The sequence below is a fragment of the Tamandua tetradactyla genome, chromosome 12 (genome assembly GCF_023851605.1).
Source record: "Tamandua tetradactyla isolate mTamTet1 chromosome 12, mTamTet1.pri, whole genome shotgun sequence".
In the NCBI taxonomy this organism is placed as follows: domain Eukaryota; kingdom Metazoa; phylum Chordata; class Mammalia; order Pilosa; family Myrmecophagidae; genus Tamandua; species Tamandua tetradactyla.
The window spans coordinates 52134682-52160885 of NC_135338.1; the positions used below are offsets into that span (position 1 = coordinate 52134682).

Here is a 26204-nt window from a genome sequence, read left to right on the forward strand (position 1 = left end):
ACTTTTGTGTTCTTCGCTTCTTGTGCTCTTCAGTTTTCTATACTACACAATTAACTTTTAGGTCTTAAAAAAAATAAATGCTATTTTAAAAACTGTAAAGAAAAAAAAAAAGAATCCTATGAGGTTTTAGCTTCAAACATTACTAATTAAACCTAAGTCTGAACAATAAGGCAGAGCTGGGATACAAATCCCTAAGATGTGCTTTACTTCATCTACCGTATCTTAACACATGCCTCAAAAAAAAGCACAGCATAGCAGAGGTCTGCCAGACCATGTCATCCATGGTACAATTACTCTCTCCCAGCTCCCATGATTCCTATATATTTTAAACCTCCTTTACTACACATCATGGGTCCACAATGAATTATAATTTTTGGCTTATCTTCCTTCCTCACCAAGCAGCAAATCTGAAAGATATTTTACTTTTTTTTTTAAATTCCCCTATTTATCCCCTAAAAAATAAATATAGCACAGTGCTTTTCACACAATGGGCTTTCTATAAATGTCTGATGATTTGAAAATGTGGTATGGAAAGAACCAAGCTTCATGTAATTATGAATAAAGAAGACAGGAAAAATTCCAGGTTTCAAAGACTTTATTCTTGAGTTATAAAAAATAAATCTAGCACTTTCTATAGATGAAATTAAAGGTACTATACTGACAATTCACCTTATGAAATAACATTTATTCCCAGAGCTTCAACAAAAAATTTCCAATGAACAGCCTAAAATTACCTTTTACATTAAACACATACAGAAAGTCTAAAACTCTAAAGAATAAAATGCAAAACCAGTATTAACCCAAACACAGAAATAATCCTCAACACAAAAATAGCTCAATAATGAGCAAAAGTTTGACTCTTATAAAACACCTGAATCATAATTTAAAATGAGTTTTTTCATACCTTAACTTACCCAAATATGCTACTTCCTGTATTTTGTATAAATGCAGACCAAATAAAGATACTGTTAAACAAAAAATCTAGTTTTAAAATTCTGAAAGAAACAAATAATTATCTTTTATTTCTTCTTTTACATGTTTGTTCTCTCTGATTATCTATAGATAGCACTTTAGAAAGAAATTTTACCTTGAACACCTCTTCTGAAAATGTATTAGAGCTTTTGGTAACCGAACAGTTTGTGCTTTTTAAAGACTATTACCCAAGATTAACTTTTGAGTTTCAGAATTTAAAAACAGAATATAAACTACAAACTGCATTATCTTACCTTTACTAGGTTTTTCTTCTGTTGTATTTGCCAATAACGGAGCTGTGAGAACATGCATACAATGTTTGTAGAAGAAACCCAGAAATTCAGTCTTTTCTGTTTTCTAAGGAATGAAAAACACTTCCATGAACTTGAACTGCACTGGGTCTATTGTTTACCAGCAATAAACAATATACTAGCCATGAAAAAGAGGAAAAATCCCAAAGCTTACATTGGCAGTGGCTAGCATGTTCTCTGGGTCAACTAAAGTTCGAAGCAGGCCCATAAGTTGGACTGCTCCTCCAAGTTCAGGATCTGTATCACAAATCATATGTTCTATAATGAGGTTGATAAGCAGAATATCCTGGTAAGAAAAACATATAATAAGGATCACTTATTAAGGTAGAAAATGGAAAAAGCACATACTAAGACATATACTACAGCATCATACCTAGCTCTAGCTGTCTTGTTATTATAAACAAAATGAAATAAATAGATTTTCTTCTTTAAAAGGATTTATGGTAGTGTTTCAAAAAATGTGCTACAAGGGAATGATACTAAATAGTATAAAAAAGAAAAAAAGTCCCTTTTTGTATTATCTTTAAATTCCTGATTAAAGCAAAAAAGTTTCAACTTGGTTCTACTAGATCTTTACATCTCTCTCAATGTAATACTTATGTGACCTAACAGGCCTTAGGTTCACAGCCTTAATGGTAAGAATATTTTGCTGGAATTTATCACTCTTCTATGATAACTACATTTATTTTTATAGACTCCTTTCATTTATGGCAATAAGCGACAGAGTTTCCTTTTCAAATTTTTTTTTTTTAAAAAAACTTAATACTTGAATTCAATACTTAATATTGAATTCTTGAATATCAACACTTGAATATCAATACTTAATATTTGGGAAAAATGAGACTGGCAATTTAGAAGAGTTCAAGAGAACAAATGGATTACATAGATTCCAAATGTTACAGAAAATTGACTACTGGTTTTTATGGGGCTATACTATGAGTGGTGCTCCTGGCCTAAGGGGTAAGTAAAAATTGAGAGGGGGCTCAATGAGAAAATCTCTGCCTAGCCTATGTACACAATGGTAGGAAGGAAAAGACAGGGAAAATACAGATAACATATGGAAACGATTATCAAGATCGGAAATTATGAGTGAAGGATTATGAAGTACATCAATGTATGTTCAACTAATGAGTAACAGGAATACCCTAGCCTTAATTTCAATAATACAGATATTTTGGTTCTCAAGGTACAACTTTATATTGTTCAACGGTTCAAACTGCTAATTTTCTGTACCTTCCCTGGCACTATGATTTCGTAAAAATACCCTTAAATGTAAAAGTTACTAGGCATTCTATTTCATTTTGACATTACAACACATTAATCAGGAGCTTTAAAAAAATTAAGTCTATCTTCTCATTTCATAAAAACACCATATGCTGGAATTCTTCATGGATTTTTTTCCCTTAAGGGGACTTATTTTTTCTCTTAAACCAAGTAGCTGAAGGCAGAATACTGTAGTCATAAAGTAAAAAATTATTTCCAAGATTTTTATGGGGGAGGGAGGAAAAATCAAAACAATTGGTTTAATCACCTGAAAAAGAACCAAAGAGCACACACATTCAGTGCTAGGATGTATATTGTGCACCATATGTTCTGAGCATGCTGTACACATTACCATGATATAGTCTTTCAGTTACTTTAAAATAAAAAATTTACTACTTTTCTCATAGATGCTGTTGGGGAGAAAATCAAGACAACACCTTGTTTTCTGTGGTTAGGTGGTATAAAGTTAAAGATAGCACCTAACAATAGTATTTTCTAGGGACTGTGCGTCATTTCTTCATGCTTGATGATTTGGGGGAATGAAACACGTTTCCCTAGGTAAGTTACTCATGATCCCCCATACAGAAGAACAACTGATAGATTAAATAATTTAAACAAGACACCAGAGCAAGTTAACTTCTGAATCAAAAAGAAACTTGATCTCAACTTTTTAAAAAGAAATTATAATCAATCATTAAACTGCTCTAAGAGAAAATAAATTTATAAACTGAGATAAGGAACCAATTTAGGGAAAGAATAAACCATTTAATATTAGGCCAACACTTTTTCCAAACAACTAGTACTTAAATCTTAAAAATGAATAATAAATACAGTAATAGCTCCCCATGTAAAAATACTTACTATTAGTGCAAATAATATTTACCTTGTTGGTTATTTTTTGCTCTGTTAACTTCTTACTTACATCATCATTCTGTTGTGCCTCCTGCATGACAAACTCTCGTACCATGGATGGATTATATTCAACCAAGTATGAGAATATATCAGTAGCAGCACTTCGCACCTGTGTATCATCCATGCCCTGCAAATAAAAAATACTTACTTCTTCAGTAACTATAAACATATGGAACTTATTTGCTGTGTAAATCTAAAATCTAACAAAAATTTTAAACATTGCAATATAAAAGAAAAATCAAGGAAATTCTGCTGCATGTAAAACTCCTGTTCTACAGATAAAATTATACTTTCTAAATCGCCTATTTCTGTTTGCTATGCTACTTTAACACTTTAATAGGCTACAAAGTTAAGAATTATAAAAAATATAGAAAATTCCTGTGACAGCATTCTTTCAATACTATGTAAAAACTATGTAAACTCCAGAATACCATGCAAATCTACCCAGTATTCTGTACCTTTAACTTTATGTAATGCACAGCTAATTAATATTAAATACTGGCTATAACTAAATACCTGCATTTTATATAAAACATTACTTTTGTGGTTAAAAAAATAATGGCAACTTAAAAAGAAACAAACTTACGAGGATGACTTCTAAAGCTGGTAATATGCCCATGTTTGACAATGTCTTGAAAAAAGCATCTCTGTTTTGAGGTTGTAACGTTTGGGAAAATGCACAAAATTCTTTTAAAAAGTTAACCTGAAATTAAGAAAAACGGTAAGTAAATATAAAAGGTTTGTTGTTTTAGCTTTAAGTCCTATGTAGTATCTCATTTCTTACCAATTCCTGTCTTTTCTCCTCATCTGTTGCTTCATCTGTTAGTTGTGCAAACAAATCTGTCAGAAATTTTTCATCTTCCTGTGAAATAAATGGATAAATTTAATTATGTTAATGATAAGAGTGTATTAAAAATAATTCTGGGATGCTATAACCGAAGATATAAATTACACCAGCTGGAGAAAGTAACAATGGTATTGGCAATGCTGTTCTTTATTAGAAGAGAGAAGGAAAACCCAAACTATTAAAGGATAAACTGGGAATCCTGTGGGAATTCATAACAGGATTATTCTTTATTAAAGCAAAGCTCTTTGCCAAAGGGCATGTAAATGGCTGACGAACTTTTTCTGTAAAGGGCCAGAGAATAAATATTTTGAGGCCATGTGTCCTCTATCATAGCTACTCAATTCTGCTAGTGTAGTACGAATGCAGCCATAGGCAATATGTAAATTAAGAATCACGGCTGTGTTCCAAAACACTATTTCAAAAACCAGTTGTAGGCCCACTTTGCCAAACTCTGGTTTTCATAAAATACATTACTCGTGAATTTAAGGTTTTACAAGCTTTCAAATGAGTACTGAAAGTGGAGATAAAGCTTCCTTCACATTTTAAAGGCAAAGAAAATGATTCAATTATTCAAAATTCTAAATTCAAAATTTGAACATTATTTGAAGATTTGGACGCACACATGCACACTAAATTATTCTGAAAAGGAATCAAAAGGATATTCTCATAGGATATTAATATGAGTAGGTCAGACAACTACAGAATTTGGATCAAATCTCCGACTTATCTCTGCTTACTTTATTTTATAATTGAGGCACAGATTAAGAAATTTACCCAAATCCCAATCACAGCTAGTAGGTAGAAAGCCCTGCTAATTACACAGTTTAGTTTTTCCCGTCATTATTATTAGAGATTGTTATATTTTAATTCCATACTTTCTCAGAGTTAGATTTTATACTATCTCAGACCTATAAACATTATCTAAGTCTCTCTCTCTATATATATATACACACACATTTATGTATGTGAGTACATGTGTGTATATATTTAATCTCCCCTAGATTATAAATTCCATATTCACTATTGTAGGTGCTCAAGAAACATGGGCTATTTGACACATAAGTTATTCTAGCATCCCAGATATATTCCATCAAACAGAAATCAAATGCTTTAAAAAAGGAAGATTATATAAACTGCTGCAGTAGGGGGAACAGAAGTAGAATAAGAATGTTTAATGATATTACATAGGAAGCATCCCATGGTAAGGAAAAGAAATGATACAGTGATTATGTGTCTAAGGTAGGAGGGAACCTGGTTTAAATGGTACCACAATCACTCCCTGCCAAAGAAGTATGTAAAATGCTCCTTCACTTCACAGTGGCACTCTGGACACAAATATCTAACATCAAGAGAAATAAAAAATTTTACAGAGCATTGGCAGTCAGCATCCTACAGAGCATACTGATTTTATTTTTTGGGGGGGGGGGGGGGGTTATCCATCCAGGAATCGAACCCAGTTCTCCTGTATGAAAGGTGAGCATTCTACCACTGAACCACCGTGCACCTTACTGAGCGCATTGTAGGGAAGGAAAGCCACAACAACATGAAATAATTCATTCCTAAAAGAGTAAAACTGACATTTCAGACACAAAAGTTAAAAAACATGAAAATGTACAACAGATTTAGAACTATATGGGGCAAAAGAAAAGAATCAGTAGAACTCAAGACTATTTAAGGAAACCAAGGGTCAAAACTGATCGAGAACAGAGGCTCTAATAGGTAGTTAGCAAAAATTAGATCCTCATCCAAGAATGAACGGAAATTTGTATCAGAACCCTATTCCATCCTCCATTATCACTCATAGCATGGGGTATATTATTGCTATCATACTTACAAGACTATATTGCCTATATTATCTGCTTATACATCTGTTTTAAAAGAATGGAAAACGTCAAATTAGTCAACGCGAACTAGAACTATTAAAAGTTCTAGAAAAGCATTCATAGGTTAAAAAGGCAAGGACACTGAAAACAAAGCAAATCTCTAAAAAGGAATGAGCATGAAGATTAAACACACTGCTCTATTTGTGAGGTATGCTACGAAGCAGTACTTACTGACGTTTACTGGCCTCATTTCTACATTTAACAAATCTAGGTTTCAAACAAGTATTTCATTTGCAGACCTGACGTGAAGTCTTATAAAGTACTATCTTTCAAGTCATATCATACAATGTTATTCTTACATCATGGGCATTAAAGAAAACAACAAAAAAATATGGAGGTATGGAACAAATTTTTGTAATATGTAAACATCTATATTAGTCAGAATAGGCCAATTTATATACTATGGGATAATACAGTGGAAAGTTCACTAAATTTGGGATTTAACAAATGCAAATTACTAGCCAACTCAGAGATCTTGATTTAGTGCTTTGTGCAGATCACAGGGTTTCCCTAGGCCCTGATGCAAGCAGTCTAAAACACCATACCTGAGAGGCCTGGCATACTGTGAAAGGAAATGACTGATTTAATTAATCAATTCACACGAATTTAGCTGGGACTTCATTATCTTTTTACCTGGGATTTCTGTGAATATTATAGCACTTATATTCTATGTTGAATGGCACGTCTCTTGGCTCTTCGTTTTCATTACTCTTCCAATCTATTCTACTCAATATCGATAAGAGTAATATTCCTAAAATTCTGGATTCGGTAATTCCATTTAGATCACCCCCCTTACAATTTCTATAGGCTGAACTTCTTAATCATACTTACCTTTCCCACCCCAAACACAACAAATTTCATGTCTCATAGCATTATGCATAGATAATCCCTCTAATACCACCAGAATATATACATTGAGAAAAAAACAAAATTAAAACTCAATTTAGGTATTTAAAATGATTCCTGTTGGTGGCAATGAGCAATTTAAATGGTATCAATAATGTAGGGTATCTTTTTAAGAAGGATAAAAAAAAGGAATGCATTCTAACTCACCTGTAACATACCAACAATTTCTACCTTATTGAAAAAGATGAAGGAGTGAAGTGTTGATAACATATTTTCTTCAAAGACTGAAGGGGTAGGTAAAACCATATCTTGTATATACTGAACTCTGTAAGTCTGATGAATTTTTTGTTTCAACTCCGGATCTGATATGGGAATCACTTCTTTAAACTTGGCTGTTTTTGTTAGAAATTCCCTATGTTTTCGTGGTTGTGATAAAGCTGGATCATATTCTAAGCATCCAATGACGTCCATTATACATTCCTCAGAGAACATAACTTCAAAAAGAGCAGTTCGATTCAAGAGGAAGATGCCTTTGATAATTTCATACAAGTGGTGCAGTCCTTCAATATTTTCCAAATCCTCACACACATGAAAAAGCTCTAAGAGCTTTTTAATATAACCCTCATTTTCCAGTGCTAGTGCAAGTTTTTCACGACGAAGGGGGGATGGTAAAGATGATGCCACAAGTTCCGCAATTTCTTCCAGGCGACTTAGTTCACAAGATGGCAATTCTAAACCTGGTGATGACATATCATCGAAACGCTCCTCTTCTGATTCATCCACAAGGTCCTGAGTAATGTCCACTGAAGGGTCCTTTCCTTGAACCTATTAAAAAAGGATTTACGGTAGCTGACAAATAATAATATAAACCAGCAGATCTTAACAATACTCTTAGATGAAAACAAGAGATAAGAAAATGATGAGAACTGTCAAGTTTAAGAATCTTTCTTCAAACATGATACCACTGCTTACTTTTCTAAATTAAATCTATACAAATAACATATTCTTTCAATTTCAGAAAAGAAGTTCAACGATCAGAGATGGAATGAGTTTCCTTGTAAAGAACAAGGCTTGTTGACAACCACATTCTTGGTTAGGCTAAACTAAATGTGACTGATGAAAGAGTCTGCTGCAAATCCACTATGTAGAAGCCTGGTGCTAAAACACACTTTTCTCAGGACTGTATTCCAGATAATTACAATCAAGCTCTTTAATGGTTCATTTCAAGTAAAATTAAAATGACTATCAAATGTCATAATGCTGTAATCAAAGAAAGCATGTATAATTTAAGCAACAAGGAAGATAACTAATGTCAGCTGATTATAAGCACCAAGAGCTAAATGGATGTACAAATTGGCTTTGGACCAAGTGAATCAATAATTTGCTATAAATTCTGGATGGTGGCCCCAAAATATTAAAAAATGAAGCCATATATAAAACACCACCTGGATACAGAAAAGCCACCCCAATAATATCTGCCGAAAGTTATATTAAAAGTAACCAAACTACAGAAAAGCTCTTCCATTTTATGTGCTCAAGTCTGATCCTTCAGTCTTCCCAGAAGCCCCTAAAGTCTTTGATAAACCCCAAACTTTAGGTCAAAGAGCTCCAATTATAAAAAGATAACTTAGAAGTTTTAACTAAATACATTTGAAGGTAAAAGCATATTTCTAACAAAAGGTCAAGGAAAGAATTTGAAATGAAACAATTTTTGCTATCTTCACCTTACAATTTGAGACAGTGACCATTAAGGCAGCCTAAATGGCTAAGTGGAAAGGTAAAAGAATGGGAAAATTAGGTCTTATATGAAATATACAAACAACTTAAACTGCTTAGCATGGTTAAGAGACATCATGTGCAAATACAGAAAGGGAAAAGGGCCTGAATTATCTGTCTTGAAATTAGCTGCAAGGTATTATGATCTCAACCTTAACCCAGTTAAAGGCAACAGCAGCAAAAGGAGGCTAGGCATGCTCACTAGTATGTACCTGGATTTTTTAATTACCTAAGTTCTCATCATAGCTTTAGATTCATGCTATGGCTTTAGTTAAACAATGCAATCACACCTTTGCAAATCTGAAAGCTAAGACGATAAATCAAAAAGCCCTTTATTTAGGATATTCTCGGAATGTGATCTACTTAACGAGAATTACAGTGAAACTGCAATGATTCCACAAATATCCTTTGAGTCTTAATTCTAGAATATAATAATATAAGAGCAATGCTTCGAAGAATGGAAACCAAATATAGGCAAACTAATTAAGCAAGAAGAGAGTTTTCTTCAAGAGAAAGAATGCAAACTTAGAAGTCAGGCTGAAGTGACATGAAAAAATTACAACGTGAAGGCCACAAACGAGATATAAAAAGGAAAAAGAGCGCAGGCAACGGTGGCTCCATGGCAGAGTTCTCGCTTGCCATGCTGGAGACCTGGATTCGATTCTCAGAGTCTTCCCATGTCAAAAAAAAAGAAAAGAAAAGAAAAAAGGAAAAAGAGACCCACCTAGAAATATTCTCTGCTATCAAAGATGGTACTGCAAAGTGGGGAAGATTTTCTATTGTTTCTTGATAAAAAAAAAATGGTGACTAGGTAGGATTCAAGAAATACAGAAACATATAAGATCACAGAGTGCAAAATGGAATGACCTTCCTAGAATGGTTAAAAAAATGACTGAGAAGTACAGAGAGAATCCATAAAAGAGCAAGAAATACCACCTTAAACATAAACTTTATAAAACTCGGAGGGGAAGAACAGAAAACAAACTAGTCAGTGATTCCCAGAGGAGTCATTACAGAGAACATGCAAGTATTACTACCTGTTCCCGCAAATGAAGATAAGTGAAAAATTTATGGCCTTAAAGACCAAAGAAGGTACCATAAAGATCGAACAATATTAAAGGGGAATCCTTTAAAAACAGATCAATTCCAGGGTTGGGCTATCTTAGATAGTTCACTATCTTAGTTAATGGCCTGATAAAAGATTGTGTTCAGTGCGGGACTGTCCAAGACAGAAAGATGAAGGAGTACCGGATTTGCATGAATAACTGATGCTTTTAGCATACCCACTGATCATTTCTCTATGGGAGCAGTCTACGGGTGAAAATATAGAGGAATAGCTATAAAAAAAATTGTACGGGTCAGAAATCGCACAAAGAAGACATTCAGATGTAATGTTAGCCCTTCATGTGGTAGAGAAGGAAAGGGATAACTGACAGGCAGTTTAATTTATTAGAAATACAGGTGAGCAAAAGATATAGCAGAAATAAAAGTTACAAGTTAACAAAAAACTGTGTCTCAAGGACTCTATAGCTTCTATTTATGAAGGTGGCCCTCAAACTTCAGGCTGCATCAGAACCACCTCAAATAAGGTTGACAAACTGCGGCCAAATCCAGTCCACCACCTGTTTTTGTAAATTAAGTCTTACTGGAACACAGCCACACTCACTTATTTGTATGCTGTCTCTAACTACTTTCATGCAACAACAGCAGAGTTCAGTAACTACAAGATTGTATGGCCTGCAAAGCCAAAAATATTTACAAACCTTGCCTTTTATGGAAAAAGTACGATGTAGAGGGGCTTGCTTAAACATAACTACTGGGCTCTACCCAAAAATTCTGATTCAATTAAATAGGTGGAGGTTTCAGACTTTACATTCCTATCAAGTTTTCAGGTTGTGCACACGTAGTCTGAGGATCACACTTTGAGACTCACCGAACTAAGGAATTGCTGACAATTACTCTCCAGTTAAATGTGGAGATGGAGAACCCTTCCCTAGGCAACCAGGCATAAATGAGTTCATAATAAAAGGCAATGGCTTTAGCTATTACACCACATAAAAAAATAAACACTGACAAAAGAATGTGGAGATTATGTCACTAAACAGGTAACAGTCACTAGAAAAATTCAACCTGAAAGACAAAATGTAGTTGAAGAGATATCCAGTGACGTTATTGCTCAAGGCCTGTGTGAGGTTTGGGTTTATTTCAAGAGCTATGAGAAGTTACTAAACGGGCGTGATGTCAGCAGACTTGCATTTTTAAAAAGGCCCTAGTTTCTATGTGGATTTGGAAAGATCAACCATTCAAGATGAAAACAAAAAATCAGCCAGAAATGATGGTGGCTTAGAAAACTGACAGCAGTGAAAATGACAGTAAGTGAATGGAACTAAAACTTGATTACTGACAGACTGAATGGATTTGAGGGATGAGGGAAAGATAAACATGAACCCCCAAGTTTTTGGCTTCAGCAAATGAGTGACATTTACTGAGATTGGGGAGAGTGGAGAATTAATAGATCTAGGTGAGAATATTGTTTGATTTTGGACTATTAAGCTTGAGAGATGCTAGTGAACTCATCCAAGGGGAGCTCTCAAGAAGGCAGCTCAATTGAAAAACTGGAGTTCAGCAAAGGTCTGGGCTGAACAGATTATAGTATTCTTTCCTATGATCAAGCTTTTCAAAACAGCAGTGAACGTAAAAGTCAACTATATGAAATGCATGTTCTACTTATTTAAAGCTGTAGTCATTAGCACGGCAAAAAAAACCCCACAAAATACTTAAGAGATCAGGTTGGTTTTCTATTTAAAAAAATTACCTGACATATTTTTTCCCAAATTTCATCACATCCAGCTTTTTCTTGAAAGCTAAGGGCCAAGTCATAATTTTCTGCTTCAGACCACACAATCAAAGTGTCCTTGGGAGAAAAAAAGGAGTCTGAATAATTAAGATACATTATTACAAACTACATCGAGTAAAAGGCAAACAAAGGAACAAGGAATCGAGACTAGTACTCATTTTTACATTTTTTTAACATTGATAGTGGTTATTACTAATGTGTTTTTACACTTTATTATGTTCTGTCTCTAAGATGAAAATAATGTTTTGCTTAAGGAGAAGATTTACTAAACCAATATATAGCGAGCACTACAAATAAACACATAATGTACTAAAAAAATATAAAGTAAACATTATATCAATCTTATCCTTACACATTAAGCTACACGTTATGCCCTAGTCAAAATAGCGGAAGAGGGAGTCTGAGCACACAGTTAACTAAGGCATGTTAGGAGGGTGTAATTAAACAAAGCTTCTTCTTTTCTCTGTGCTCCATTGTCAGCATCACGTATTGTTAACCTGAGCTGCTGAAGTCCTTTATTGGCTAAATTTGTAATAAACGAACGTTTACCTGGACAGATATTTTTTAAACCTTTTTTATTTTATAGTATAACATATATACAAAGCAAAGAAACAACAAAAAAAGTAGTTTTCAAAGCACTCTTTAAAAAGCAGTTAGAGGACAGATCCCAGAGTTTGTCATGGGCTACCATACGATCCTCTCATATTTTTCCTTCTAGCTGCTCCAGAAATAGAAGGCTAGAGGGCTTATCATTACAATTGACCTTTTTTCATTACAATCGACCTTTTTTCCCTTCTTTTTTTTGTGAACAACATATATACAAAAAGCTATAAATTTCCAAGCACAGCACCACAATTAGTTGTAGAACATATTTCAGACTTTGACATGGGTTACAATTTCACAATTTTAGATTTTTACCACTAGCTGCTCTAAAATACTGAAGATTAAAAGAGTTACCAATTTAATGATTCAGCATTCATATTCATTTGTTAAATCCTATCTTCAATGTATAATTTCACTATCACCTTTGATCTTTCCATACCTCTCTTTGGGGTTGTTTGGGCTATGGCAATTCTGAACTTTTGATATTGGAAGGGTCTGTCATTAATATGGGGTAGGGAGATGGAACTATCTGATGTTCTGGAGAGGCTGGGCTAGGTTTCAGACTTATCTGAAGCAGGGACCCATCTGGAGGTTGTAGGTTTCTGGAAAGGCCTGGATAGATTTTTAAATGAATTTTTATCAAAGTGCTGTGGTTCAAGAAGCTATAAGCTCCTAGCATCTATCACCTATTCAGTCTCATTCAGATAAACTTCAATAAAAATACTTTTAGGTTCTATGAAATCCTTTCAAACTTATTGAATGATAAATATTTATAGTTTCAAGGTAAACAACCATTCTAAGAAAAGGGCCCTCTCTTGGAGAGGGGTTTATAAACCATTTTATGTAAGAAATGTTAAATAGTACTAGGGAGAATTACGTTTAAAAATATAATGGATATCTTTTTTCTCAAGCTAGTCCAAAGAGAATTAGAAGTGAATAGAAGTTAAGAGCTAGATAAATCTGAGCACAATATAATGAAAAAATAATTCAATCTGACTAATAAGCAACCAAAAGTAGCCATGCAAAAGCTGCCTAAGCATCCATCAGGATGATACAGATTCCTGCTACTGAGGAGGAAACATAACTTAGATTATGTTTAAGGCACCTTAAAGGATCTTTAATCCTATTGGCCCTTTTCACTGCCAAGGACATCTCTTATTATACACAAATGGATCCCATGTTTAAAACTGTCTCCTAAACCATATATTAATGTTCTGTCATTTATATAAATGTTAATCATGAGACCGGTAATCTCTCACTGAATTAATGTGATACGAAGCAAAAGTAAATGACAATTTGATTAGGTTGTGCAGCATTACTAGTAAGACAAGTTCACAATTTTTACTCAGAGCTGTTAAAAATAGCTCAAAGACCCTTTTTACTATCTTCAATGGCCTCTATAGTTTCTTGATCTCAAGGATGCAATCAGTTCTAAAGTGACTGGGTAGCTATTCAAACTCAGTATATCCATGTATGAGTACTGAATAATTACAACTTGACGATACTACTAATGGGTACTCAGAAAAATATTTAATTTCAGATATTTTTTGCTCATCGAAATGGTACAAGAAAGAGTGTGTCCTCAAATCGAAAATTATCTTCAAAAAACTGTAACATCATTATAAAGCCCTATTCAGGTATGCAAGAATTCAGATTTCTATCAATACTTAGTTGCTGTTTAGGGAGATACTAATATTCCTTCTGCACTAGCATCTTCAAAACCAAAGGAGGACATTTAGTTCTGTTAGCAGCTGATAGCACATCAACGGTCACATATCTTTTTAAAGGTAAGAACAAGGAAACGGTGCTATTTAAGTTTTAACTTTTGATAATGCTCAGTTGCTAAAATACCTGGAACAAAAACTCAGTTTATGATAAAATTTCTCAAATTAAAATGATTGATTTATACACTACAGATATTGGGAAGAATTCTACTTTATAATTTATAATTCTGTGATGAATTTTTCATTATAAAGAATCAAATGGTATATCACTTTTATTTAGTCACTAAATTAAGAGGTAAACTGCAAGATAAAATAATGTCTTCAAAATTTTACCTGTTGTTTCTGGTATGCAGTGTTAGGATTGATTTTTGATTCTAAAAGCAGAGAACCTAGAAGATAAAAAAGATATTGCATTATATTATACTCTCATATACATACATATTTCCTTTATTGTACATTTGCTGCACATACAACTTCATTAACGAGAACTAGTCATTTAAAAAATAATACAGGTTTATATATAATATACATCCTTAACAGGAAGGACACAATAATCTGAAGATAGGAGCAACTACTAACTAGATGGTAATAGAATCCTAACAATTTACTGACAGCACAAGGTAGTGACACAGCATAGTGTGAAGACAGATGATCTGGTTTTAAATCTTTAATATGCTATGTGAATTAGGAAAATAATTTAATATGCAAAATAAGGATGATAATAGGATCTGATTCATCCCTCAAGACTGAGACTAAAATGTGAATTCATTTGCAAAAATTTGAAAACATCAAGCATACGATCCACACTGCCAAAGTACATTCCCAAATTATGCTTAACCTTCACAAAGTATTGTATTTCTGTTTCCTAATTTAAAGCAGCACACTTCTCCATCTTCAAATACTCTAGTTCTCACAGTAAGATCTACACATTTCTGCTTATTCCCAGGCAGTACGGTAAAAGACTCATAATAGTTATGAAGTAACTACTGCTATGTGAAAGAACAAATTCTAAATTACCCTTCTCTCCCCTCAAAAACCAGTTCTGTTTTACCTTCCTGGTCCCTTACCCGGACCAAAAAAATGCTTAGAAAGAAGTGGGTTTTCTCTGCAGCCGTCTCTCATCCATGGCTTTCATTCCTTCTTATATTAAGCCTAAAAGCTGCTTTACCCATTCAAAAGAGAGACAAAACAGTTGAGAAAAGGTGAGCTCTTAACATTTCTAAATTTAATTAATTTGTTTTTAAGTTAAAATTAGTTTAACTGACTGATGTTGTCCCATAATAGTGATTTATTGATTATTCATTAAATGCTTGGAATGGTAGTGATACTAAATATGGTAAAATGTTGGGATCATTTAATTTGTTAAAGCCCTGTGTACACAATGTTCCCACTTCACACCAATCTTTGCAGGGTCTAACACAAGTGAACTGCTTAACCCAAACTGAACATCCTCAACATCTGTGCTCCTCCAATTCACTATATGCACAATCAAAGGGATCTTTATTTTGGTGATTAAGAATTCTGCTAATAAATAATTCTTAACAAGGAAAAGTGGCAAGCGCATTATAAGAATGGACTCAATGACCAGAGTCCCTTAAAAGTATGTTTTCCTCTATATTAGTAAATATTTTCTTTCACTTATTTTAACTACTAGAACAAAAATTGATTTCTATTATTTTCCATTGAAATCACAAAGTATGTCAGGTACATTATGGATCATACTTTAAAAAAGTAAATCAGGGTATGTATTTATACTTAAAACATGTTCTCTGTGAGAAAATACATTCCAAAAAACCTACTTGAAATGCAATTCATGTCCTCAAAAATAATCCACCATTAGAAAACTACATAAATAATACAGCGAATACAAGATTTGGGTTACTTTATAATATCATATTTCAGAAGACACATAAGGTCTAAAGGCATAGAATCACACCAAAATAATGCATCTCTAAAATTTCAATGCATAAAACACACAAATGACAATGATACTATCTTTTAACCACATGAAAAGCCAACACACAGAATGGGAGGAAATATCTGCATATTTCCAATGATAAGGGACTGTACCCAGAATGTATAAAGAACTCTTATAACTCACTAATAAAAAGACAACACAATTAAAAAATGGGCAAGGACCTGAATATACATTTCTCCAAGGAAGACACACAAATGGCACGTAACAACATGAAAAAATGGTCAGTATCATTAGTCAATGGGGAAATGCAAATCAAAAGTAGTAAGACACTACTTCACACCTGTTATTATCATAAAAATGGAAAACAGTAAGTGTTGGCCAAATGTGTAATACTTCTAATTTCATATAATACTGACAGGAATATAAAATAAGGCATCCACTTTGAAAAAGAGTTTGGTACTTCCTCAAAATGTTAAATATAAAGTTACTCAGCAATTCTGCTCCTAGATATATACCTAAGAGAAATGAAAATATACACTGGTACAAAAACCTGGATACAAATGTTTGTAGCAGCACTATTCATTATAGCCAATAGCCCAAATGTCCATCAAGTGATGGAATGGATAAATAAAACGTGGTTGTCCATAAAAGAAAATACTATTCGGTAATAAAAAAGAGAAATGAAATACTGTCATATGGTACAAAATGGATGAAACTTGAAAATAATATGCTATGTAGAAGAAACCAGTCACAAAAGATAGCATATATGACTGCACTTGTATGATATGTCCAGTGTATGCAAATTTAGAGACAGAAAGTGGATTAGCAGATGCTTAGGACTTTAGTGGGAGAGAGGAGAACAGTAATGGCTGCATATTTTTTTTTCAGACAGTATGAAATATCTACAATGAAACTGGGGTGGTGGGTGAACCTATGAATATACTAAAAAAAATTTAACTGTACATTTTAAATGGGTGAATTATTATCAAGAAAGCTATTAAAATAAGTCAAAGTACAAAAATCTATACAATGGAATACCATATAGTAATGTTAATGAATGAACCACATATATATGAATGCAACAGCATATATGAATCTTACAAACATAGAGTGAAAGAAGCCTAATACAAAAGTACATATACTATAATTCCATTTGTGCCAAAATTAACCTATACTTCAGTAAGTAAAGTCAGCAGTTATTCTTGGTAAGGGGTAGGATTCTAGAGTGCTAATTACTTTCTATTTCTTTATTTGTGTGCTGGCTATTTTGGGAAAATTCATCAAGTTGAGTACTTATGACTTGTGTACTTTTTGATGTGTTATACTTCAAAACGGAAGTCTAAATACAATGTTAAAGGGAAAGGATCAATAGCAGCTGGAACAGGATGGTGTAGCTGTGTATCACTTCAAGTTGTTTCTAAGAAGGATGAACCAGGCAGTGCAATGGCGGCTCAATGGCAGAATTCTCACCTGCCATGCTGGAGACCTGGGTTCGATTCCGCAAGCCTGATTGTTTAAAAAAGAAAAGAAAGAAAGACAACAGACCCATCAGACTTAGCAGCTGCTAAGTGAAACAAAAACCTAGCAGTGGCATGCCATTTTCAGCTACCTAATATCACTTAGCAATTAGTTTTCAATTATCAGTTGCTACTGCACTGGCTTCAGAACTCTTCATAAAAGTGTTTACAGGGTAAGGTTAATTAGAAAGGAAAGCTGAAAGATTGAAGTGGTCACAGATTTGGCTGGGTATGTCTGTGTTTCTGCTCAATGCCCTGGCTAAAAACAAGAATAAACACACCTAGTTACACTAAAAGCTTCTGGTGTTGACAAGTTTCTTTTTTCTGGGTCATTTTATATGATGTACTGTTTGGGGGATGCATCTCTCTTGAAATCAATTTCAGCCACATTCAATAACTTTGGTTTGAGACACCACTTCAGGAATTCTAGTTCTTTTCCCTAAATACCAAGATCCTTAAGAGAGAGTACTAGGCTGTGAAGGCTGGGGCATGGAAAACTAACTTAGTCTTTAGGTCTGGGGTCTAAATAAGATGATATTAAAGGACACATTTCTACTTTTACTCCTAGTTCCCTTTTTACACCCCCCCAATCTATTAGTTTTTATTGGCCCAAGTTATTAATACTTCTCCAATCAAAGGAAAAAGACCAGCTGAGTGTTAACATGTATTAATGTCCTTCTTTCTTCCCAAAAGTTTATTTGGGCCAGTCACTGTAACTACAGTACTGGCAAAGTAATTTTACCCCAGTAAATATGTGGATATGAATGGAGATGTAAAGTCCAACTTAAGGTGAGGCACTTATCATGGCAGCCAAGACAACAGTGCAGAAATGAGGAAGCTGATGAGTAGGAGGAGACCCTAAGCAACCTTAAGGAAAAGGTAAAGAAGTTTCTCATTACAGTCAACATAAGCTTCTGATAAAGGATAAGTCTAATATAACTTAAATAACTAAGCACACATAAAAGCTCTTCCTCACCTCACTTGAGAAACATACTTAATCGCCCCAATAAGATGCCCTTATCCCTCAAGAGAAATTCACTATCAATCCTCTATTCCTCCTACCCGCTCCACTTATCTGAGAAAGACAGTCACAAAGACCAGAGAAAATAACCCTACATAGAAAACCTCAAATATTAAGACTTGACAAAGGCCTTTTGTACTTACAACCTGAAAGACTGCGAGAGAAATATGGAGACGCAAAGAAATACAGAGGGTGATCAAGCTAAGGAGAATTCATCAATATATGTAATTAAATTTATCATTCTGGAATTTATCATTGAGATAATCAGAAAACTCAACCATGCAGAGGCAAAGGTGAACTAAACAGTACTTCTCACAGTAAATGTTAATCACAAAGTCGATTCCAAGTCTGGAAAGCCATACTTGTACACGTATTTCCTCAAAGAATGAAAAAACAATTACTATCATGTTTCTTGAATGCGAAAAAAGGGAATCTTAATTCTCATTTACTACTACTGAGACTGAAAATGAGCACAATCTTTAAGGAAAGTCATTTACCTTTATCTATCAAGCTTTTTAACACATACTCTTTCCTATTTCTTTTCTATGAAATTACCCTACACCTTCACACAGCATCAGAGTATATGAATAAAGATGTTCATTAGTGTTTGTAATGGCAAAAATAAAAAAACTAAAAATAGGGCGGGCCACCGTGGCTCAGCAGGGAGACTTCTCGTCTGTCATGCCAGAGACCTGGGTTCGATTCTTGGTGCCTGCCTATGCAAAAAAAAAAAAATTCTCTATGCAAGTGGTTTTCATGTAGTCTAGAATCTGGAAGACCAAAACTATTTTTATAAGAAAACATTATTGCCTTTGAGTTAAAAAATTTGTCTTAGTTTTAATTTCTAATATGGTAAATATCAGTAAATACACAACGCACATACAAATAAAGTTTTTTGGGGTCCTCAACTTTAAGAGTATACAAATATCCTGAACAAAAAAGTTTCAGAAATGCTATTTTATGTCACTAATGGGGCACTGTTAACTAAATAAATATAGTCAAATACCACGCTTTTTTTTTTTTTTTTTTTTGCATGGGCAGGCACCAGGAACTGAACCCAGGTGCCTGGCATGGCAGGCAAGAACTTTGCTTGTTGAGCCACTGTGGCCTGCCCAAATACCAACCTACTTTAAAATTTGGTAGATCTGTGCATTCTGACACAAACAGATGTTCAAAATATACTGTTAAAATGGAAGTGCTTACACTCAGGAAATGAGGGAACAATAAAATAGGAGCAGAAACTCTGCTCACAACATCACCAAGACAATTGCAGTCACATACTGATGGACTACCGTGAGCATCAACTGAAAATTTCTATTACAGTGCTTAGCCCAATATCTAGTACATAAATGGCATTCAAACATTTATGATCATATTATCATGTGATAGGCATATGTAGTGTACAATAGAAAAATTAGTATTGATGATCCAGAAACACATTACAAGCAAAAGGTTAACCAACACAGAATAAGTATACTGTTTAGGAAAGCATTTTAGTATATAACTTTTAGGAAGTATTCCATGAAAATTACCAACATTTTAAAACTTCTGATACAAAAGATAACAGCTTTAGTCATCTGGAATATCCACCCATTTAGATTTCCTTTCATTGGCTAAATAAGGCATTATAAACAACTTTTATGATTCTATCTTCAAAATCAACCAACCACCAACCAAAAACCAGATTTAGGTAATATGAATGTAATTGGTTTAGGGTTAAGAAGCCTAGGTCTTGGCCTTGGTTCTAATTTGGATAAATACTGGCAGACTTCAGAATGAATAGCTCATCCCTGCAACCCTGATAAAGCTCTTCAAACTTCTTAGGTATGTTGTCTTTATCAATGTTCAAAGCCAAGGACAAGGATTTAGGTAAATGCTATTAGATGGAAGAAAGCACCACCAAGAATGACTTGCTGGGCGTGGCCCTCCTTTGGGCACATCTCTAATCTGTACTCTAACCTGTACTCTTTTTGATAAACTTTTCTTTTTAATAAACTTTACTACTTAAAAAAAAAAAAAAAAGAATGATTTACTGGAAGTCCAAAGACTCATGAGAGTTAAAAACTAGTGTAAGCTTTAAAACTATGGTAGGTCTGTGTTCTGTCCCCCTCTTTCCTGAACCATGCCCACCTCCCCCCCAACAATTTACACAATGGCATTTAAAAACTGAAAAGAACGCTCAGGGAAAAAATTGAAAACATTATATTAAGGGTTCCAATATAGTTAAGCTCCATCAGCCATAACCTATGTAGCTCATGTCCCTCAAACTTTTCAAAGTGAAAACTTCCCCTCAGTTCTGACACTGAGCTCTTCTTGGTAGCTAAATATAAAACTGGAATGCTTACTGTATGCAATATTCTATAGCAATTACTGATTCATAAGAATAGCAGAGAAAAAAATGCTGATACTATCTATTCATTCCTCCAACCACAGTGGGGGTGGGGGAGGTGGGTTAAGTGTCCTGACCTCCTTTTCTAATTGTAGTAGGTGTAGAGGCAGACCCATCTACAACCAAGGTAGAATTCTATCAAGAGGTTGAAATACAAGATTCCAGTTTTACCATTAGTTAGCAATGCTACACTGAACAAAGTATTTCCTCATTTCTAATTTTTTCCATGCTCCAAGAGTTCTTGAAACTCTTAAACAGGTAAGTCAGATAATAGATAAAATATTTTGAAATGTAAAAAGATTTCATATATGGTATATGAAGACATCTCAATAACAATAAAAAAAGACTATAAAATTTAAAGTTAAAAGCAAACATATGGACATTATTCTTGATGTTTGGCAAGTAATACAGAATAATGAGCATGGATATGATTTTATTTCCAAAGATATCTTTGAGAGTGTAGAGAAATCTGTTTATTTACTTCTCTTTAGTAATTATGAATCTAGTGGGTGGAGGTGGTAAAAACCATGATGGAGTAACAAAGTAGAATGATTTAAACATGAAGTGAGAAGTCAGCAAGCCAACAAGTAGGTGAGACATAAACAGAAAGAAGGAAAAACAATACTAAATAAATAATCTTTATTGAAAGATGTAACATTGTAGGCACAAGGTTATTTTGCCAGGAGGAATCTACTGAATTAGGATGCAATCAGGAAATGGGTTCCATAGCTTGGTGGGACACCCATCTCCTTCAAGGTGGGATGCAGATTCACCCAGCCACTCAGCATCTGAGGGGAAAGGCAAATTTACCCATGGCTATCTGCCTTGCAACATGGAAATGACAAGTACTTCCATTCAGAAATTGCCCTCCTTATTACTTAAGTGTATGCATACCTCCAACAAGAACTGAGCCTGCAGTTGAGACAGTACTATTACACTCTCCTACCTCAAACTTAGACCCAAATGATGAGAAAAATTAAAACCACACACCTTTCTATACTTGTGTTGAAATTGTAAACATTTTTTTATTCCCAAACAATTTGTGATTACTAAGCACTGTGTATAGAGATGGTATTCTGGGACAGATAAATAAGACCTGAATTTGAATCCCAAACCTACCAGTTAAAAGATGAATGCCTTTGGGTGACATTTCTCCACGTGAGAGGATCTACAAAAAAGTCATACCAACACCTATTTAACAGGGATGCAAAAGGCCCTGTCACCCTAGCTAGCACAGGGCAGTTTCTCACAAAATTAATGGAACTGAAAAATAGCAGCCTATTACTAAAGTGGAAAATTAACACATAATAAACATAACACACAGAAAAAACAAAATTAATTTATTTTTATAGACTACAAAATATTTTCAGAAGTGTTAAGAACCAAATATTTATATTGTTTTAAAGAAACAGTCTGAAAATCCAAGGAATCTCATAAAAAAGTTATGGGTAAATTATCATTTTACTCATTCAATCCAAGTAGCTTTGGGAAAAAAACAAACACATACAATGACCAGGTCCAGCCTAAGTATGGAAAAGCTCAATAATTTTAAGTTTCTAATAAGTAAATGACTCATTTTACAGAAAATCAGAAACTTTCCATTTTGTTCATAACAATGAAAAGAAAACCTCAATTATCCTTTAATGGAAAATGAAGAAAGCACACAAATAATGAATGGCCCAAACAGCAGTCAATACAGAACTTTCAGTACGGTTTGGAGATAATCTACACGTTCTTTTGTATGCTGTATGGTGGGGGTCACATTTCAATCTTTTTCCCATGTGACTATCCCGTTATTGCAGCACCATGTGTTGAATTTTTGGGGGTGGGGAGGGGTGGGGGAGCCCATAGGCTGGGAAGCAAACCTGGGTCTCCTGCATGGCAGGCAAGAATTCCACAACTGAACTACCCTTGCACCCCCGATCTACACTTTTAAATATCTTTAGGCCACAAATTGTTTTCATTTTATTCGAAATTACCCAAGTCTAAGTGTAAAGCAGCAAATGTCAGTAGACATTTGTCTACTCACTGTTAGCAGTTAATAATAATTAAATAATAATTGATTAATACCTATTTCAAGCCACAGGCTACATGTCTCAATCAAACCCAGACTGGCAGGATTTTGAACACCAGCTCTGCCTCTTAACCTAGCTGCATGATCTTAAGCAACTTATTTGGCTTTTCTGAGCCTCAGTTTCCCCATCTATAAAATACGGTTAATATCCGTACCTCCTTCAGTAGACTGTTGTGAGAATTATGTAAGTCAATGCAAGTAAACTGCTTAAAGAGACTGGCACATAGTAGGCACTCAATAAATTTTGACTATTATTATTCATTTTTAGAGATTTCCTGTTAGAAAAATGTTACTCATCAAACTTTAATTACAATAATACTTCAGAAGTATGTTGGAATTTTCTGTCCCTTGTTGGGATTTAGTTTTCCTTACAACCTATATTTAACAACTAATCACTGATAATAAGTAATTTTATGCAGCTGTCTTTACTTACCTGTTAGACAAAATTAAAACCATTTTGTTTTAACCATTCAACCAAAGCTTAAGGGCAAAGAGAGGATATTTCCAAAGTGGTAAAAATCAAAAAGAGAAAATAAGCGATTCCTAAATTACCATGTTAGAAGACTATGACTCCCCATGATGGTATATTAAGCCTAAATACTTAAAAATACTTTAAGCAAAGGGCTTTGTATAATGAATCAAATTAAATACACGATGTGAAATTTTTATGAATTATTTTTAAATTTCAAAGATCCAAATGCTTTCATCTAAAAAACTAATTGTATCTAAAAGTAAAGTCTACACTTTCCAATTCACTATATAAGAAGTTTCCAAACATCTGAAGTTGCAGCACTATTATTTGACAATCTTGTATTTCAAAAGGCAAATAAATAAATTTTGGAGAAATATACCTAATGTTCTCAAAACTTAAAAAAATGCCTCCAAAAGGAAATAATTTTTCTCCAGTTTTAAGTGAATTTTTAGGTAGTCTTACAATGATAGCTTATGGATAATATACTTCAAATTACCATTTTTCAATTAAACGTCCCTAGAATCTCCAATCACTGATGGGTGAGTTTGTTTTTATGAAACTGAAGTTCTGGGTAGGGAATCCAATTGAAGAAGATTGCTTGAAATGAGTTTGTAATAGTTCAGACACAGAACGATTACATTAATAAGCAATAATAAAGCTAGGTAATAAGCAATAATAAAACTAGGTACTGTAAAGTTGTAGGATGCAATTTAATAAGACAGATGAAAGAAAACAACTGGAAAATAGTTTTATCTGATATGAACAATTTCTTTAATTTAGTGAAATTCACAGTATGACACTGAGGGAAGGCAGTCCCTAAAAGGAATAGGTCTTTCAAAATGCAACTTGTTACTTTCAACTTGGTCTTTGAACTTTGAGGCTGTTTTAAAATACGTGAAGCACAGATACAAGGGCAGATGTGAAACGTTTTAAAAGTTATCTGCCAACTTCTCCCCACCTGTTAACTGAGCCAAATTATGAACATTTACTATCTTCTCACGCAAAGAAGCCGAGTACAGAGTTGCCAGGTCATGAACCAGTGTTGCCAACCTGCAACAGAATCATAGATGTGGCAGAGATACTGTTCAAAAAAGAGTGAAGGAACGATATAAAAATGTTCTTTCAAGAATAAAAAAGCTAACTTTCTTAGCTCCAAAAAAAAAAAAAAAAAAAAGTTTTATGCCTGCTTTACAAATGGGTGGATTAAGATAGAAGAGTGGGTTAATTAGTCCCTTCTCAAGGTCACTCTACACGCACAGAAGAACATACTTCGGGCTCCTGATCCCCAGGTCCCCGACCTTTCCACACTCCAAGACGGCACAGCGCCAACGAGCTTGGGTCAACCAGGCACTCGGAGAAAGAAAATACTTCGAGCGCTCTCCACCAGCTACCTGTGGGCCACCCTGCCACGAGCCGGCTGCCGCCCCCAGCCCCAGCCAACTCCTCCGTTCTCGTTGGAAGAGGGTCACTGTCCCCAGGGGACAAGGGAGGTGGTCCAGAGCCGTGAGGGCGGAGAGGGTTCCGTCGCGAGGGGAGCTTCACTTACCGTCGCTCTCGGCCCTGACAAGCAGGGACATGCCCTTCAGCCGCTCCACGTAGCCCGACGACACATGTCCGGTGCCCCGGTCGTCCCACTGACGATCCTCGTTGAGGGTGTAAACCTTTACCCGCCGCCGGGTGTCGGTCATCGTGCCAACGGGGGCGGGGATCCCGCCGAAGTCGCCTGGGATTCGGAGGCGGCGGGAGGGAGCCCGCAAGCCGACCGCTCCCTGGCCTCACTGCAGCCACTGGCCGCCACCGGGTCGCGCCGCCGTCCGCATGGCCTGCTCCCGGGATTAATCTTTGGGCCGCCGCCTTTCCTCGCCTCCGCCGCCTTGGCACTATTGTTCAGGCCTGGAGAGCCCGGCCGCCCCGAGAAAGGGGCGCAAAGCTCCGCCCGGCCTTTTGCCTCGCCGCGCTAAGAACTCGAGGTGTCCGTCACTGCTTTTCCCCAGCGTTCGCCATAAACTCCTCAAAGTCGCTTCCCGCGTCGCCGCCGCCTCCTCAGGCCGCCACCGCCGCCATGTTTTCCTTCCTCCTATCTGGTCGTGCCACTGCAGTCGGTGGATCTGCTCCTCCTGCTTAAAATGTTCTAAACCAACGGCCCCCTAACCCTTGTTGCTACTGCTACCACTGCTCGTTAGACTCCAAGAGACCGACGCTGCCCGAGTGCTCCTGGCGTTTGGAAGTCCCTTTCCTTCGCTGCTGCCTCCGCCGTTGCCACCTCTTCCGTCTTCCTCAGAGAGCCAAAGCCGCCGCCATCTTGATTCACCTCTCAATAGCGGCGCGCGGGGTCTTCCAGGCAGTAGCTGCAGGGGCGGCCCGTTAGCCCCACCATTTAAAGAGACAGAAGCGAGGCCACTGCGGCGGAGGCCCCGGACGGAGGCGGGAGGCGGGCGCTGAGTTGCCTAGGTGGCGGGAGCTCAGGGAGCGGGGTAGGCCGAGGGCTGGTCGCGCCGGTGACGGCCCGGCTCCCTCGCGCTTTTCTGCACGCAGCGCCGTGCGCGCGCGGTGCGGCGTGTGCGTCCGTCGCGCCCTGTGTTCGTCATCAGTAGGCTCCAGGATTCAGAAGGGGTTTAGGGCTGAGTTCTAGTTGCGTGCTCGGAGTTAGCTCTCAGCCAGCAGTGCCCTTGAGGTCTCCGGCTTCCAATTTGCCGGTTGCCTTCCCTGGTCCGAACACCATGCAGCCGGGCGCACCCATCTCCGAAAGTGTCCTTTCCGGGCCGCCTTTGGGGCTGGACTGCACATTAGTGACCCAGCCAGGCACGGGGTTCGGGAGG

The 26204-nt window shown here is 35.8% G+C and overlaps 1 protein-coding gene across 2 annotated transcripts in view; it reads right to left on the minus strand.

Moving 5' to 3' along the window:
- The window catches only part of PPP4R3A (protein phosphatase 4 regulatory subunit 3A), a 36139-nt gene extending 10232 nt beyond the window's left edge, over positions 1-25907 (minus strand). Inside the window, exons 1-9 of one of the 2 annotated variants that reach the window (XM_077123353.1) lie at positions 24932-25907; positions 14328-14383; positions 11626-11724; positions 7242-7859; positions 4243-4320; positions 4045-4161; positions 3469-3585; positions 1438-1569; positions 1227-1329 (exon numbers count right to left, since the gene is read on the minus strand). In XM_077123353.1, coding sequence (XP_076979468.1) covers positions 1227-1329; positions 1438-1569; positions 3469-3585; positions 4045-4161; positions 4243-4320; positions 7242-7859; positions 11626-11724; positions 14328-14383; positions 24932-25073 — 1462 coding nt within the window. In that variant the 5' untranslated portion in view covers positions 25074-25907. Of the gene's footprint in view, positions 1-1226; positions 1330-1437; positions 1570-3429; positions 3586-4044; positions 4162-4242; positions 4321-7241; positions 7860-11625; positions 11725-14327; positions 14384-24931 lie in introns of both variants that reach the window. The other variant, XM_077123352.1, reaches the window with a different exon arrangement.
- Between the last annotated feature and the right edge of the window lie 297 nt (positions 25908-26204).